This window comes from Triturus cristatus, chromosome 9 (genome assembly GCF_964204655.1).
Source record: "Triturus cristatus chromosome 9, aTriCri1.1, whole genome shotgun sequence".
NCBI classification, from domain to species: domain Eukaryota; kingdom Metazoa; phylum Chordata; class Amphibia; order Caudata; family Salamandridae; genus Triturus; species Triturus cristatus.
The window spans coordinates 1290750172-1290767481 of NC_140592.1; the positions used below are offsets into that span (position 1 = coordinate 1290750172).

General features: G+C 51.9%; 1 protein-coding gene across 2 annotated transcripts in view; it reads left to right on the top strand.

Moving 5' to 3' along the window:
• The window catches only part of THBS1 (thrombospondin 1), a 106989-nt gene that overhangs the window by 67721 nt on the left and 21958 nt on the right, over nucleotides 1-17310 (top strand). For both annotated transcript variants that reach the window (XM_085627474.1, XM_085627475.1), the window contains exons 12-14: nucleotides 6488-6640; nucleotides 9345-9563; nucleotides 15177-15284. In XM_085627474.1, the coding sequence (XP_085483600.1) occupies nucleotides 6488-6640; nucleotides 9345-9563; nucleotides 15177-15284 (480 nt within the window). The remainder of the gene's footprint in view (nucleotides 1-6487; nucleotides 6641-9344; nucleotides 9564-15176; nucleotides 15285-17310) is intronic.

The window sequence follows — 17310 nt, forward strand, 5'->3', positions numbered from 1 at the left end:
TTGTAGTGAGTGCACTGAGCTCTCCCTTAACCTCCTACAGGTGTAAACGTGTTGTAGTGAGTGCACTGAACTCTCCCTTAACCTCCTACAGGTGTAAACATGTTGTAGTGAGTGCACTGAGCTCTCCCTTAACATCCTACTAGTGTAAACGTGTTGTAGTGAGTGCACTGAGCTCTCCCTTAACCACCTACAGGTGTAAACGTGTTGTAGTGAGTGCACTGAGCTCTCCCTTAATGTCTGACTGGTGTAAACCTGTTGTAGTGAGTGCACTGAGCTCTCCCTTAATGTCTGACTGGTGTAAACGTGTTGTAGTGAGTGCACTGAGCTCTGCCTTAATGTCTGACTGGTGTAAACGTGTTGTAGTGAGTGCACTGAGCTCTGCCTTAATATCTGACTGGTGTAAACGTGTTGTAGTGAGTGCACTGAGCTCTCCCTTAACATCCTACTGGTGTAAACATAATGTAGTGAGTGCACTGAGCTCTCCCTTAATATCTGACTAATTTAAACGTGTTGTAGTGAGTGCACTGAGCTCTCCCTTAATGTCTGACTGGTGTAAACGTGTTTTAGTAAGTGCACTGAGCTCTCCCTTAATGTCTGACTGGTGTAAGCATGTTGTAGTGAGTGCACTGAGCTCTCCCTTAATGTCTGACTGGTGTAAACGTGTTGTAGGGAGTGCACTGAGGTCTGCCTTAATATCTGACTGGTGTAAACGTGTTGTAGTGAGTGCACTGAGCTCTCCCTTAACATCCTACTGGTGTAAACATGTTGTAGTGAGTGCACTGAGCTCTCCCTTAATGCCTGACTGGTGTAAACATGTTGTAGTGAGTGCACTGAGCTTTCCCTTAACCTCCTACAGGTGTAAACGTGTTGTAGTGAGTGCACTGAGCTCTCCCTTAATGTCTGACTGGTGTAAACATGTTGTAGTGAGTGCACTGAGCTTTCCCTTAACCTCCTACAGGTGTAAACGTGTTGTAGTGCGTGCACTGAGCTCTCCCTTAACATCCTACAGGTGTAAACGTGTTGTAGTGAGTGCCCTGAGCTCTCCCTTTACCTCCTACAGGTGTAAACGTGTTGTAGTGAGTGCATTGAGCTCTCCCTTAACATCCTACAGGTGTAAACGTGTTGTAGTGAGTGCACTGAGCTCTCCCCCAACCTCCTACAGGTGTAAACGTGTTGCATTGAGTGCACTGAGCTCTCCCTTAACATCCTACGGGTGTAAACGTGTTGTAGTGAGTGCACTGAGCTCTCCCTTAACCTCCTACAGGTGTAAATGTGTTGTAGTGAGTGCACTGAGCTCTCCCTTAATGTCTGACTGGTGTAAACCTGTTGTAGTGAGTGCACTGAGCTCTCCCTTAATGTCTGACTGGTGTAAACGTGTTGTAGTGAGTGCACTGCGTTCTCCCTTAACATCCTACTGGTGTAAATGTGTTGTAGTGAGTGCACTGAGCTCTCCCTTAACCTCCTACAGGTGTAAACGTGTTGTAGTGAGTGCACTGAACTCTCCCTTAACCTCCTACAGGTGTAAACATGTTGTAGTGAGTGCACTGAGCTCTCCCTTAACATCCTACTAGTGTAAACGTGTTGTAGTGAGTGCACTGAGCTCTCCCTTAACCTCCTACAGGTGTAAACGTGTTGTAGTGAGTGCACTGAGCTCTCCCTTAATGTCTGACTGGTGTAAACCTGTTGTAGTGAGTGCACTGAGCTCTCCCTTAATGTCTGACTGGTGTAAACGTGTTGTAGTGAGTGCACTGAGCTCTGCCTTAATGTCTGACTGGTGTAAACGTGTTGTATTGAGTGCACTGAGCTCTGCCTTAATATCTGACTGGTGTAAACGTGTTGTAGTGAGTGCACTGAGCTCTCCCTTAACATCCTACTGGTGTAAACATAATGTAGTGAGTGCACTGAGCTCTCCCTTAATATCTGACTAATTTAAACGTGTTGTAGTGAGTGCACTGAGCTCTCCCTTAATGTCTGACTGGTGTAAACGTGTTTTAGTAAGTGCACTGAGCTCTCCCTTAATGTCTGACTGGTGTAAGCATGTTGTAGTGAGTGCACTGAGCTCTCCCTTAATGTCTGACTGGTGTAAACGTGTTGTAGGGAGTGCACTGAGGTCTGCCTTAATATCTGACTGGTGTAAACGTGTTGTAGTGAGTGCACTGAGCTCTCCCTTAACATCCTACTGGTGTAAACCTGTTGTAGTGAGTGCACTGAGCTCTCCCTTAATGCCTGACTGGTGTAAACATGTTGTAGTGAGTGCACTGAGCTTTCCCTTAACCTCCTACAGGTGTAAACGTGTTGTAGTGAGTGCACTGAGCTCTCCCTTAATGTCTGACTGGTGTAAACATGTTGTAGTGAGTGCACTGAGCTTTCCCTTAACCTCCTACAGGTGTAAACGTGTTGTAGTGCGTGCACTGAGCTCTCCCTTAATGTCTGACTGGTGTAAACATGTTGTACTGAGTGCACTGAGCTTTCCCTTAACCTCCTACAGGTGTAAACGTGTTGTAGTGCGTGCACTGAGCTCTCCCTTAACGTCTCGCTGGTTTAAACATGTTGTAGTGAGTGCACTGAGCTCTCCCTTAACCTCCTACAGGTGTAAACATGTTGTAGTGAGTGCACTGAGCTTTCCCTTAACCTCCTACAGGTGTAAACGTGTTGTAGTGAGTGCACTGAGCTCCTCCTTAATGTCTGACTGGTGTAAACGTGTTGTAGTGAGTGCACTTAGCTTTCCCTTAACCTCCTACAGGTGTAAACGTGTTGTAGTGAGTGCACTGAGCTCTTCCTTAATGTCTGACTGGTGTAAACGTGTTGTAGTGAGTGCACTTAGCTTTCCCTTAACCTCCTACTGGTGTAAACGTGTTGTAGTGAGTGCACTGAGCTCTCCCGTAGCCTCCTTCTGGTGTAAACATGTCGTAGTGAGTGCACTGATCTTGCTTGCCAGGTCTTCACGTTGTTCGCATGTTGTAGTGAGTGTGTTAAGCTCTCTCTTGAAGGCATATTTGCAGAAACTGGCGGAGTATGGTGTTACGCCAACATTGGTAATGCTGCGTTCCAACAGTTTCAAAACGCAGGGATGCACCGTAGTCACAAGAATGCGGTGCAACCCTGCATTACCCCTAGCACTAATGCAAAGAAAGCTGCCTAGTGCCACCGCAGGCACCCTAGCTCCAGTTTTCTAGGGTGTCTGCACTGCAGGGGCAGTTTTTTATATGCAGGAATGGACACCTTCCTGCACTTTAACTTTAATGATTTGCTGCATCTATGTGTGCTGCAGAATGCAGCACACCTGAAAAAAGCAAAATACGAGGAGAAATAAAACATTTCTCCTCATATTGCCTAAGACCAGGTAGTCCCTGGCAGTAGTTTTGGCGCTGCCCCATAGCTTGTAACAATGGGGCAGCATAAAAAAACAATGGGTGTTGTGGCGGAACACATTAAGTGCTGCGTGAATAGGGACATTACTTACACGGCGGCGTTAAGCCACGTTAAGAGGCTTAAGGTCGCCTTGTAAATAAGGCACAGGAGTTAACGACTTCGAAACTGGGGAACTGGGTTTGAGTCTCGGCAATGACGCTGAACATCCTGTGATTCTGGGCAAATCACTTAATCTCCTCGTGCCTAACAAACAAAAGAAAAAAAATGAATGTGTCCTCATGTAACGCAACTGGTGCTTTGTAAAGCGATCTGATACCCGATTCGTGTCAAGTACGCTATATAAAACTCTGTTAAAAAATGTAATTAAAAAAACAACACCAGAACGTTGAAAAAAATGTGAGGTTGTGGTGGCGTTAACTTCTTGAAAATATGCAAATTATTGTGTTACTGGTGTAAACGTGCTATAGTGAATGTGTTAAGCTCTCCCTTAACTTCTTACTGCTGTAAACATGTCTCTTTTAGGGGCATATTTGCAAAGAAAGTGGCGTAGCGTGTCGTAAGGCGTAGAAGGCTAACAACACACTCCGTCACTTTAGAAACGCAGGGCTGCACCATATTCACAAGAATATGGTGCAGCCCTGCGTTTCCCCCTACGCTGGTGATAACTTCATCAGCCTAGCACCTACGCAGGCACCCTTGTACCATATGTTGAAGGGAAGATTGTTTATGTGCAGGAAGGTGTCCCTTCCTGCACATAAACAGTCTTAAAATTACGTTTTGTAACTATATGTGCTGCTTAATGCAGCACACATAGAAGTTGCAAAAAAAAATGTTTTAATGATTTTTTATGTGCAGGAAGGGACGCCTTCCTGCACAAAAACAATCATTGGTCTTTTGCTGTTTTCAAGTGTGAGGCACTACGCTAACACAGCGTTTCATGCTACGTACAGCGTGAAAGGGGGCCTTATTTACAAGGCAGCGCTGAGCCACGTTAAGCAGCTTAACGCTGCCTTGTACAAAAAGCAAAGTTCCTATTGCCATCAAACGTCACGAAAAGTGACCTTGTGATGGCGATAGGGGCTTGTAAGTATGCGCCTTAATGACTTACTGATGTAAACATGTTGGGCCCGATTCACAGAACTAACTTAGGACAAAATCCTAAACTTACTACCATTTACTCATTTTGGTATTCAGAGAAGGCACTTACTCATCCATGAGTTAGTGCCTTCTGTGAATACCAAAATGAGTAAGTGCCTTCTGTGAATACCAAAATGAGTAAGTGCCTTCTGTGAATACCAAAATGAGTAAGTGCCTTCTGATAATACCGAAATGAGTAAGTGCCTTCTGTGAATACCAAAATGAGTAAGTGCCTTCTGTGAATACCGAAATGAGTAAGTGCCTTCTGTGAATACCAAAATGAGTAAGTGCCTTCTGTGAATACCAAAATGGTAGTCAGTTTAGGATTTTGTCTTAAGTTACTTCTGTGGATCGGGCCCGTTGTAGTGAGTGCGCTGAGCACTCTCGCAATTCCTTCATGTTCTAAATGTGTTGTAGTGAATGAGCTCTCGCTTAACGTCTCACTGGTGTAAACATGTTGTAGTGAGTGTGCGGAGCTTGAAGGTTGTCGCATCATGTCGATGCGGTATCTTTGGGTGAGTGTGTCTTAGGGCTTCAGAGGTCTCTGTGCACGTGTGCTCTCCTGGTGTGAGTCTGCCTTGATGGGTAGGCGGTCTCTGTGCACGTGTGCTCTCCTGCTGTGAGTCTGCCTTGATGGGTAGGTGGTCTCTGTGCACGTGTGCTCCCCTGGTGTGAGTATGCCTTGATGGGTAGGCGGTCTCTGTGCACGTGTGCTCCCCTGGTGTGAGTATGCCTTGATGGGTAGGCTGTCTTTGTGCACATGTGCTCCCCTGGTGTGAGTATGCCTTGATGGGTAGGTGGTCTCTGTGCACGTGTGCTCTCCTGGTGTGAGTCTGCCTTGATGGGTAGGCGGTCTCTGTGCACGTGTGCTCTCCTGCTGTGAGTCTGCCTTGATGGGTAGGCTGTCTCTGTGAACGTGTGCTCTCCTGGTGTGAGTGTGCCTTGATGGGTAGGCGGTCTCTGTGCACGTGTGCTCCCCTGGTGTGAGTCTGCCTTGATGGGTAGGCAGTGTCTGTGCACGTGTGCTCTCCTGGTGTGAGTCTGCCTTGATGGGTAGGCTGTCTCTGTGCACGTGTGCTCCCCTGGTGTGAGTGTGCCTTGATGGGTAGGCTGTCTCTGTGCACGTGTGCTCCCCTGGTGTGAGTCTGCCTTGATGGGTAGGTGGTCTCTGTGCACGTGTGCTCCCCTGGTGTGAGTCTGCCTTGATGGGTAGGCTGTCTCTGTGCACGTGTGCTCTCCTGGTGTGAGTATGCCTTGATGGGTAGGCGGTCTCTGTGCACGTGTGCTCCCCTGGTGTGAGTATGCCTTGATGGGTAGGTGGTCTCTGTGCACGTGTGCTCCCCTGGTGTGAGTATGCCTTGAAGGGTAGGCGGTCTCTGTGCACGTGTGCTCCCCTGGTGTGAGTATGCCTTGATGGGTAGGTGGTCTCTGTGCACGTGTGCTCCCCTGGTGTGAGTATGCCTTGATGGGTAGGTGGTCTCTGTGCACGTATGCTCTCCTGCTATGAGTGTGCCTTGATGGGTAGGCTGTCTTTGTGCACATGTGCTGCCCTGGTGTGAGTGTGGCTTGATGAGTAGGCTGTCTCTGTGCATGTGTGCTCTCCTGGTGTGAGTGGCGCTTAGGGGTCAGGGGGTCTCTGTTCACTTCATTTTGGCATGAACGAGCTATAAGGGGTACGTCGTCCCCCCGCACATCTGCTCTCTTCCTCTGTGTGCACTGATGTCTTGTGGACGGCTGGGCTCTAAGAACACACATTACATATGTGTGTGCGGCTCCCTGTGTGAACAGGTACCCTCAGGGCACGTGCACCAGGACTCCCCTATCTCCCAGCTGGGTCTGCGCCACAACACATTCTTGCTTCCTTGGACTGTGCTGGCCGATGGTGCCAAGAGCACACAAGGCGCTCCTGCGGATGGCGGCTCAGTCATTCTGATGATGAAATGTGGCTGTTGTTCACGGCTCTTGTTTACCTCCGCAGTGCACAGAGGTGCCCGACGCCTGCTTCGTCTTCAATGGGATCCACCGATGTGAGAACACGGATCCGGGGTACAACTGCCTGCCCTGCCCCCCACGATTCACCGGAACTCAGCCTTTCGGCCAAGGCGTGGAGTATGCGACAGAACATAAGCAGGTACCGACCCTTGACTCACTCAGTGCCCCAGCCCATGGAGGCCTCCGGCAGAATGAAAGGCCTGTGGCAGGTCAGAGCTGTGGAGGTGGTAGGGAGGAGAGCCGGAAACCCCACATACAGGGTTCCCGCATTTATGGATCCCGCATACAGGGTCCCCGCATACAGGGTCCCCGCATTCATGGGCTCCGCATACAGGGTCCCCGCATATAGGGTCCCCGCATACAGAGTCACCGCATTCATGGACCCCGCATACAGCGTCTCCTCATACAGGGTCTCCTCATACAGGGTCTCTGCATTCATGGACCGTGCATACAGGGTTTCCTCATACAGGGTCTCCGCATTCACTGACCCCACATACAGGGTCTCCTCATACAGGGTCTCCGCATTCATGGACCCCACATACAGAGTACCCGCATTCATGGACCCCGCATACAGAGTACCCGCATCCATGGACCCCGCATACAGAGTCCCCGCATTCATGTACAACTCCCAATAAAGGGTCTCTGAATACAGAGTCCCCGCATACAGGGTCCCCACATTCATGGACCCCCCATACAGGGTCTCTGCATTCATGGACCCCGCATACAGGGTCCCCGCATTCATGGACCCCGCATACAGAGTCCCAGCATTCATGGTCCCCCCATACAGGGTCTACGCATTCATGGACTCCGCACACAGGGTCCCCGCATACAGGGACCCTGCATACAGGGTCCCCGCATTCATGGACCCCCATACAGGGTCCCCGCATTCATGGACCCCGCATACAGGGTCCCCGCATTCATGGACCCAGCATACAGGGTCCCCGCATTCATGAACCCCGCATACAGGGTCCCCGCATTCATGGACCCCGCATACAGAGTCGCTGCATTCCTTGACCCCGCATACAGGGTCCCCGCATTCACGGACCCCGCATACAGGGTCCCCGCATTCATGGACCCCGCATACAGGGTCCCCGCATTCATGGACCCGCATAGAGGGTCCCCGCATTCATGGACGCCACATACAGTGTCCCTGCATTCCTTGACCCCGCATACAGAGTCACTTCACTCACAGACCGCATAGACTGACTGTTCACATGGACCCACCGCACACAGACTCTGCACAGATAGTCCCCAACACACCTCCCCCACATACAGAGATCCTGCATAGAGGGTCCCCTCACTCACAGACCCCGCATTCACTCGCCCCGCCTAGACTGACTCTGTATTCATGTACCCCACATACATGAACGCCGCACACATGGACTCTACACACATGTACCCCCGCATACATGGACCACACACAGACAGAACCCAACACACGTACCCTCACTCACAGACCCTGCATTCACTCACTCTACATAGACTGACTCTGCATGCATGGACCCCACATACATAGACTCTGCACAGATAGTCCCCAACACACCTACCCCATATTCACGGGCCCCGCATACAGGGTACCCTCACTCACAGACCCCGCATTCCCTCACCCCGCATAGAATGACTCTGCATATTGCATACATGGACTCTGCATACATTGACCCCGCACATATGGACCCCACACAGACAGAACCCAACACACGTACCCCAAATTCACAGACCCTGCATTCACTAACCCAGAATAGACTGACTCTGCATACATGGACCCTGCATACATGGACCACGCATGCATGGACCCTGCATACATGAACCACAAATCAGGTCACAGTAGGGAAGGGTCACTGCTGTGGGGAGGGGTCACTGCTGCAGGGAAGGGTCACTGGTGCGGGGAAGGGTAACTGCTTTAGAGAGGGGTTACTGCTGCGGGGAGGGGTCACTGCTGAAGAGAGGGGTCACTGCTGCAGGGAGGGGTCACTGGTGCAGGGAAGGGTAACTGCTTTAGAGAGGGGTTACTGCTGCGGGGAGGGGTCACTGCTCGAAGGGTCACTGCTGCAGGGAGGGGTCACTGCTGCAGGGAAGGGTCACTGCTGCAGGGAAGGGTCACTGCTGCAGGGAGGGGTTACTGCTATGGGGAAGGGTCACTGCTGCAGAGTGGGGTCACTGCTGCGGGGAAGGGTCAATTCTGCGTGGAAGGGTCCCTGCTGCGGGGAGGGGTCCCTGCTGCGGGGAGGGGTCACTGCTGCGGGGAAGGGTCACTGCTCGGGGAAGGGTCACTGCTGAAGAGCGGGGTCACTGCTGCGGGGAGGGGTCACTGCTGCCGGGAGGGGTTACTGCTGTGGGGAAGGGTCACTGCAGCAAAGTGGGGTCACTGCTGCGGGGAAGGATCCCTGCTGTGGGGAGGGGTCACTGCTGCGGGGAAGGGTCACTGCTGAAGAGAGGGGTCACTGCTGCGGGGAGGGGTCACTGCTGCAGGGATGGGTTACTGCTGCGGGAAGGGGTTACTGCTGTGGGGAAGGGTCACTGCTGCAGAGTGGGGTTACTGCTGTGGGGAGGGGTCACTGCTGTAGGGAGGGGTCACTGCTGCGGGGAAGGGTCAATGCTGTGGGGAAGGGTCACTGCTGCGGGGAGGGGTCACTGCTGCGCGAAGGGTCACTGCTACAGTTAGGTGTAGATATTTTAATCACGGTGAATGGTCCATGGTTTACATATGGTAGCCTTCTGATCCCACCCATGAAGCTGTCAAGCGCCAGAACATGTATGTTTAGTTTGTAGGATGCCCATAAAACAGGAAGTGACCTCGTCTTACCCCTCCAAGCACTGAGTGGTTCTAATTTTTCCTTCTTTAGCTTTGTAAACCCCGCAACCCCTGCACGGATGGCACCCATGACTGCAACAAGAACGCCCGCTGCAACTACCTGGGCCCCTACACCGAGCCCACCTACCGGTGCGAGTGCAAGCCTGGCTACGCTGGCAATGGCATCATTTGTGGCGAGGACACCGACTTGGACGGCTGGCCAAACGAGGACCTCGTCTGCGTGGCCAATGCCACCTACCACTGCAAAAAGGTCAGTGCTTAATTTGTAAACAAAAGTAAGTGCCAGGACCTTCATCAGGAGGTCACTGCAGCTCGCGCTAGCCGTACCCCTGCCAGCGCTGCCAATGACAGCACCAACACCACTACTATCACACTGCTACAGGTGTGCCAATTAAGACCATTCTGGGCCCCCGAAGCTATAAGGATGGCTGGGGCGTCAGGTGTGTCATTTTAATGTATACTGAAGTCATAAATAACTGTTGTTGTGTTCACCTCTAAATTAGACAGACAGCACCACCATGTGGCAGACTGTCATAAGTGCCAGTGCTGAGCACCGGAAACCACCGGCTCAAATTAAGCACTCAAAAACAAAAAGGTACGTCTGTCTTGGTGTGAAAGATGCAACGTACAACCTTGTGAGCAATGAGCTGGAACTTTTACAGAAAAGAACAGCTGGGCATTTACAAATACTGTAAATTCAATCAAAGGACAACAAGGTGTGTAAGAGACTGTAGCAGAAGCACTCCGAGGACATATAGCAGGGGCAACAGAACAGCAGAGGGGCAACTGAAGAGCGGTGCAGCAGGGGCAACTGAAGAGCGGTGCAGCAGGGGCAACTGAAGAGCGGTGCAGCAGGGGCAACTGAAGAGCGTTGCAGCAGGGGCGGTTAAAGAACTGTGCAGCAGGGGCAGGTAAAGAACCGCGCAACAGGCGTAGTTAAAGAACCGCGCAGCAGGGGCAGTTAAAGAACCGTGCAGTAGGGGCCTTAAATGAGATACAGCATGGGGTGGAGAATCAGAGACCTGCACAGCCTCCTAATTAAATGAACAGTACGCAGTGTTACAGAGACATGAAGCAGGAGCTATACGGTCGATAAAGAAAACGGATGGGCAAGAAAATGACAGCAGAGCCACTGAAGTACAGCTCAGTAGGAGATGCTAAAGACAGGGACCAAAGGAGCCTCTAATGACAGAGCAGGAGCTGCTAAAGACAAGTTGAGCAGGAACCGCTAAAGACGAGTCGAGCAGGAGCTGCTAAAGACGAGTAGAGTAGGAGCCGCTGAAGACGGGTAGAGCAGGTGCCGCAAAAAACGAGTAGAGTAGAACTGCACAAGATGGGTAGAACAGGAGCCGCTAAAGACGAGTAAACCAGGAGCTTCTAAAGATGAGTAGAGCAGGAGCTGCCAAAGACACGTAGAACAGGAGCCGCCAAAGACACGTAGAGCATGAGCCACCAAAGACAAGTAGAGGAGGAGCTGCCAAAGACAAGTAGAGAAGGTGCCACCAAAGGCACGTAGAGCAGGAGCCGCCAAAGACACGTAGAGCAGGAGCCACCAAAGACACGTAGAGCAGGAGTCGCTAAAGACACATAGAGCAGGAGCCGCCAAAGACAAGTAGAGCAGGAGCCACCAAAGACAAGTAGAGCAGGAGCCTCCAAAGGCAAGTAGAGCAGTTGCCGCTGAAGACATGTAGAGCAGGAGCCGCTAAAGACACGTAGAGCAGGAGCCGCTAAAGTCATGTAGAGCAGGTGCCGCTAAAGACACATAGAGTAGGAGCCGCCAAAGACAAGTAGAGCAAGAACCGCTAAAGGTGAGTAGATCAGGAGCCGCTAAAGACAATTAGAGCAAGAGCCGCTAAACTGGAGCCGCAAAAGACGAGTCGAGCAGGAGCTGCTAAAGACGAGTCGAGCATGAGGCACTAAAGACGAGTCAAGCAGGAGCCGCTAAAGACGAGTAGAGCAGAGGCCACTAAACAGGAGCTGCTATATACGAGTAGTGCAGGGGCCGCTAAAGACAAGTAGAGTAAGAGCCACTAAAAGACGAGTAGAGCAGAAGCTGCTAAAGACGAGTAGAGTAGGAGCCGCTAAAGATGGGTAGAGCAGGAGCCGCTAAAGACAAGTAGAGCAGGAGCGGCTAAAAACGAGTAGAGCAGGAGCAGCTAAAGACGAGTAGAGCAGGAGCCGCTAAAGACAGGTAGAGCAGGAGCCGCTAAAGACGAGTAGAGCAGGAGCTAGTAAAGACAAGTAGAGAAAGTGACGCCAAAGGCACGTAGAGTAGGAGCCACTAAAGACACGTAGAGCAGGACCCGCCAAAGACACGTAGAGTAAGAGCCGCCAAAGACTAGTAGAGCAGTAGCTGCCAAACACATTTAGAGCAGTAGCCGCTAAAGACATGTAGAGCAGGAGCCGCTAAAGATATGCGGAGCAGGAGTCGCTAAAGTCATGTAGAGCAGGTGCCACTAAAGACACGTAGAGTAGGAGCCACCAAAGCCAAGTAGAGTGAGAACCGCTAAAGACAAGTAGAGCAGGAGCCCTAAAGACAATTAGAGCAGGATCCGCTAAACTGGAGTCGCTTAAGATGAGTAGAGCAGGAGCCGCTAAAGAGGAGTAGAGCAGGAGCCGCTAAAGACACCTAGAGCAGGAGCCACTAAAGTCATGTAGAGCAGGTGCCGCTAAAGACACGTAGAGTAGGTGCTACCAAAGGCAAGTAGAGCAAGAACCGCTAAAGACTAGTAGAGCAGGAGCCGCTAAAGACAATTAGAGCAGGAGCCGCTAAACTGGAGCCGCTAAAGACGAGTAGAGCAGGAGCTGCTAAAGACGAGTAGAGCATGAGCTGCTAAAAACGAGTCGAGCAGGATCCGCTAAAGACGAGTAGAGCAGGAGCCGCTAAACAGGAGCTGCTAAAGACGAGTAGAGCAGGAGCCTCCAAAGAAACGTAGAGCAGGAGCCGCTAAAGACGAGTAGAGCAGGAGCCGCTAAAGACGAGTAGAGCAGGATCTGCCAAAGACATGTAGAGCAGGATCTGCCAACGACATGTAGAGCAGGAGCCGCCAAAGACACGTAGAGCTGGAGCCGCCTAAGATAAGTAAAGCAGGAGCTGCCAAAGACACGTAGAGTAGATGCCACCAAAAACACGTAGAGCATGGCCGCTAAAGTCACGTAGAGCAGGAGCCACCAAAGACACCTAGAGCAGGAGCCGCCAAAGACACGTAGAACAGGAGCCATTAAAGACACGTAGAGTAGGAGCCGCCAAAGACGAGTAGAGCAGAAGCCGCTAAAGACGAGTAGAGCAGGAGCAGCTAAAGACATGTAGAGCAGGAGCCGCTAAAGACATGTAGAGCAGGATCCGCTAAAGATGAGTAGGGCAGGAGCCCCAACGACATGTAGAGCAGGAGCCGCTAAAGACACGTAGAGCAGGTGCTGCTAAAGATGAGTAGAGCAGGAGCCCCAACGACATGTAGAGCAGGAGCCGCTAATGACACGTAAAGCAGGAGCCGCTAAAGTCAGTACAGCAGGAGCCGCTAAAGTAAGTACAGCAGGAGTCAGTAAAGACAGTACAGCCGGAGCCGTTAAAGACAGTACAGCAGGAGTCGGTAAAGTAAGTACAGCAGAAGCAAGTAAAGTCAGTACAGCAGGAGCCACGTCAGTACAGCAAGAGCCGGTAAAGTCAGTACAGCAGGAGCCAGTAAAATCAGTACAGCAGGAGCCGGTAAAGAGAGTACAGCAGGAGCTGGTAAACACGCATACAGCAGGAGTTGGTAAAGAGAGTACAGCAGGAGTCGGTAAGGACAGTACAGCCAGAGCCGTTAAAGTCAGTGCAGCAGGAGCCGGTAAAGTCAGTACAGCAGGAGCCGGTAAAAAGAGTACAGCAGCCGCTCGTAAAGAGAGTACAGCAGCCGCTCATAAAGAGAGTACAGCATGAGCTGGTAAAGGCACCAACAGCATGAGCCTCTCAAGACACTTAGAGCAGGAGCCGCTAAAGACACGTAAGACAAAAGACGGTAAAGTGACGTAGAGCAGGAGACGGTAAAATCATGTAGAGCAGGAGATGGTAAGGGTGCTTAGAGCAGGAGACGGTACAGTGACGTAGAGCAGGAGACAGTAAAGTCACATAGAGCAGGAGACGGTAAAGTCATGTAGAGCAGGAGACAGTAAAGGTGCTTGGAGTAGGAGATGGTAAAGTGACGTAGAGCAGGAGACGGTAAGGCACTTAAAAGAGGCGACAGTAAAGACACTTGGGGCATATTCACAACCAAGTGACTGAGTGCGGCGTTAGCCTTCCTGGCTTACCGCCGCACTCCGCCACTTCAGAAACGCAGGGCTTGCAGGGCTGTACCATATTTACAACAATATGGTGCAGCCCTGCGTTTCCCCCTGCGCTGGCACTAAACATAGTAGCCTAGCGCCAACGCAGGCACCCTTGCACCATAGTGCCAGGGTGTCTGCGTTGACAGGAAGATTGTTTATGCGCAGAAAGGTCTACCTTCCTGCACATAAACAATCTTTAAATGGTGTTTTGTCACTTCTATGTGTGCTGCTTAATGCAGCACACATACAAGTTGCAAAATTGCATTTTTGTATTCATTGTTTATGTGCAGAAAGGGTCACCTTCCTGCACATGAGCAATCAATGGCAATTTGCTGTTTTTATATGTGCTGCACAACGCAGCACACATGGAAACAGCCTGGGTTTTTTTTGGTCTTAATTCTGGCGGTGCCCCATATTTATGCCACCCTTGTAAATATGGGGCAGCATCAAATTCAATGGGTGTTGCGGCACAACGCCAACCGCAGCACCCATTGCCCTCCCCTTTCACACTCAGTATAGCGTGGAAGGGGGCCTTATAATGCTGCCTTGTTAATAAGGCGAAGCCCCTTTCGCCACCATAACGTCACTAAAAGTGACGTTGTGACGTTCCTGTGGCAATAAGGGCTTGTACATATGCCCCTTAGAGACGATGGGGCAGATTTACAAGAACTGGCGCATCTCTGCATATTTGAAGAGATGCGCCAGTTCATGTGCGTGACGGAAACATAGCCTTGCGCCACCATGGATGTGTTGCATTCACAATGCGGAGCACCGTGGACAGACAGATGCGTGATGCACCTTTTGTCGGAAAGGCAACGCATTGCTGGAGTCATGTCGTAAGCACAACGCAACTCCAGAAATGGTCAGGCAGGCCTATTCCGACCATGCTGCGTCACACCTTACGCCTGCTTCAAGCAGGCGTTAGGTTTTGGCGCAGTGGTGTCATAAAAGTGACTCCGTGAAATCTCACTTATACGACGCTTCCTTGCGACGGAACGCCCACCCTGCATACATGATACCTGACGCAGGTATAATGTAGCGCAGGGCTTTACAACGTGACGCATCTCCCTAGACACGTCACGTTGTAAATATGTCGCAACGTGGCGCATTGTTTAGGATGCCGCTGCGTCACAGAAGTGACGCAACGGCGTCGTAAAGTCGGCGCTAGGGTCTTGTAAATCTGCCCCAATGAAGGTTCGTAGAGCAGGAGAGGGTAAAGTGACGTAGAGCAGGAGAGGGTAAACACCGCCACAGTAGGCGTTGTTGCCACAGACCAGTGAAGCCCCCTCGGCCACAGCTGCTTGAGAGCTTTTTGTGGGGTGAGGGCTTGGGTCAGAGGTGGTCTGAGCTCCGGAAGTGACGTGCAGTGATGCTGGCTGTGATGGAGTGTGATGTGGCCACTCACTAACCCAAGCTGCTGGCCCGGGGGCGAGTCCCACAGACTGGCCCATGGTCCCCAGGGCCAAGATCCTCCTATGACGCTGCTGGGGCGCGGGTGCTGGGGCGCGGGGGCGTGGTTTGTGGCTCCTCTTGTTGACTTCTCCCCATCTCTCTCCAGGACAACTGCCCCAACCTGCCCAACTCGGGGCAAGAGGACTACGACAAAGACGGCATCGGCGACGCCTGCGACAGCGATGACGACAACGACGGTATTCCCGATGACAGGGTAAGTCGGGACCTCTTCCCTGACCTCTGACCCGAGTCACCCGACCCTGAGCATGCTCCCCAAGGGTCCTCTCATCCTCCCCCACACACCCTCTCCTCTGCGCAGAGTTCACTGTCCCTGAGACTCTCGACCTTCCACACACATTGCAGCCCAGGGGGCTTCGTCCACGGTACGGCTCCTTGGGGGGCTTCGCTCCCCCGCCACCCCCTAGACACCTCATCTCTCTGCTCCTGGTGTGGGGCCCCTGCTCGGAGCTGCTCTGCGCAGACAGATGCCTCTGTCCCCAGAACTCTCGGCCCCTGTCTCAGGCAGGGTCTTCAGCCACTCCCAGCGCCTTGAAGCGAGTCTCTGCTCTGTGTGTGCTCTGGGGCCCCTCATCCCTGCCCCACGTGTGGGGCCCCTGCTCGGGGCTGCTGTGGGCAGACAGAGCCCACTGTCCCCAGGACTCTCGGCCCCTGTCTCAGGCAGGGTCTTCAGCCACTCCCAGCGCCTTGAAGCGAGTCTCTGCTCTGTGTGTGCTCTGGGGCCCCTCACACCGTCTGAAAAGAGAGCTTGTGTGTCCGGCCGCAGCGCATCCTTCGCTGAGATGGTGCCAACGCAGCTGGTTGAAGAGGTTGCTTCTCTGGGGATTTGGGGGCACTTTGAATGACCTTTGAACTTTTTCAACAATTCCTTGCCTCTCCTTTCACGACTCGTGGCTGCGTGTGAGCTGGACATGGCGGGTGGGTGCGGAGTTACACACGCAAACATTGCCTTCCTGGGCTCCGGTGAAGGCATTCTAGCACATGGGTGGCACTGCCCCCCTGCACCAGGAGGGTGGTAGAGAGCTGCGGGCACAGACTCCGCACCCCTGGGACACATGGGCAGACACCGTGTGTGTGGGACTGTGTCAGGTGTGCACACGCTGGCCGTATGGACACAGGGCCTCTAAGCAGGTTGGTCTGGTGGTGCACACCCTTGCTGTGTGCATGCCCCAACGCATGGCAAATTACCAGGCAGCCTCTCTCGCCTGCACCCACACGCAGGTTAACACACAGCCTCACTTGCACCTACACACACTAGGCCACACTTTTGCTCCCACACGCAGGTTAACACACAGCCTCCCTTACACTAATACTCATTAACACAAACCCTCCCTTGCACCCACACACATTAACACAAGCCCTCCCTTGCTCCCACGCACATTAACACAAACCCTCCCTTGCACCCACACACATTAACACAAACCCTCCTTTACACTAATACACATTAACACAAACCCTCCCTTCCACCCACACACATTAACACAAACCCTCCCATGCACCCACACACATTAACACAAGCCCTCCCTTGCTCCCACGCACATTAACACAAACCCTCCCTTGCACCCACACACATTAACACAAACCCTCCTTTACACTAATACACATTAACACAAACCCTCCCTTGCACCCACACACATTAACACAAGCCCTCCCTTACACTAGTACACATAACACAAACCCTCCCTTGCACCCACGCACATTAACACAAACCCTCCCTTGCCCCCACACAAATTAACACAAACCCTCCCTTGCCCCCACACACATTAACACAAACCCTCCCTTGCACCCACACACATTAACACAAACCCGCCCTTGCACCCACGCACATTAACACAAACCCTCCCTTACACTAATAAACATTAACACAAACCCTCCCTTGCACCCACACACATTAACACAAGCCCTCCCTTACACTAGTACAATTAACACAAACCCTCCCTTGCACCCACGCACATTAACACAAACCCTCCCTTGCCCCCACACACATTAACACAAACCCTCCCTTGCCCCCACACACATTAACACAAACCCTCCCTTGCACCCACAACATTAACACAAGCCCTCCCTTGCTCCCACGCACATTAACACAAACCCGCCCTTGCACCCATGCACATTAACACAAACCCTCCCTTACACTAATACACATTAACACAAACCCTCCCTTCCACCCACACACATTAACACAAACCCTCCCTTGCACCCACACACATTAACACAAACCC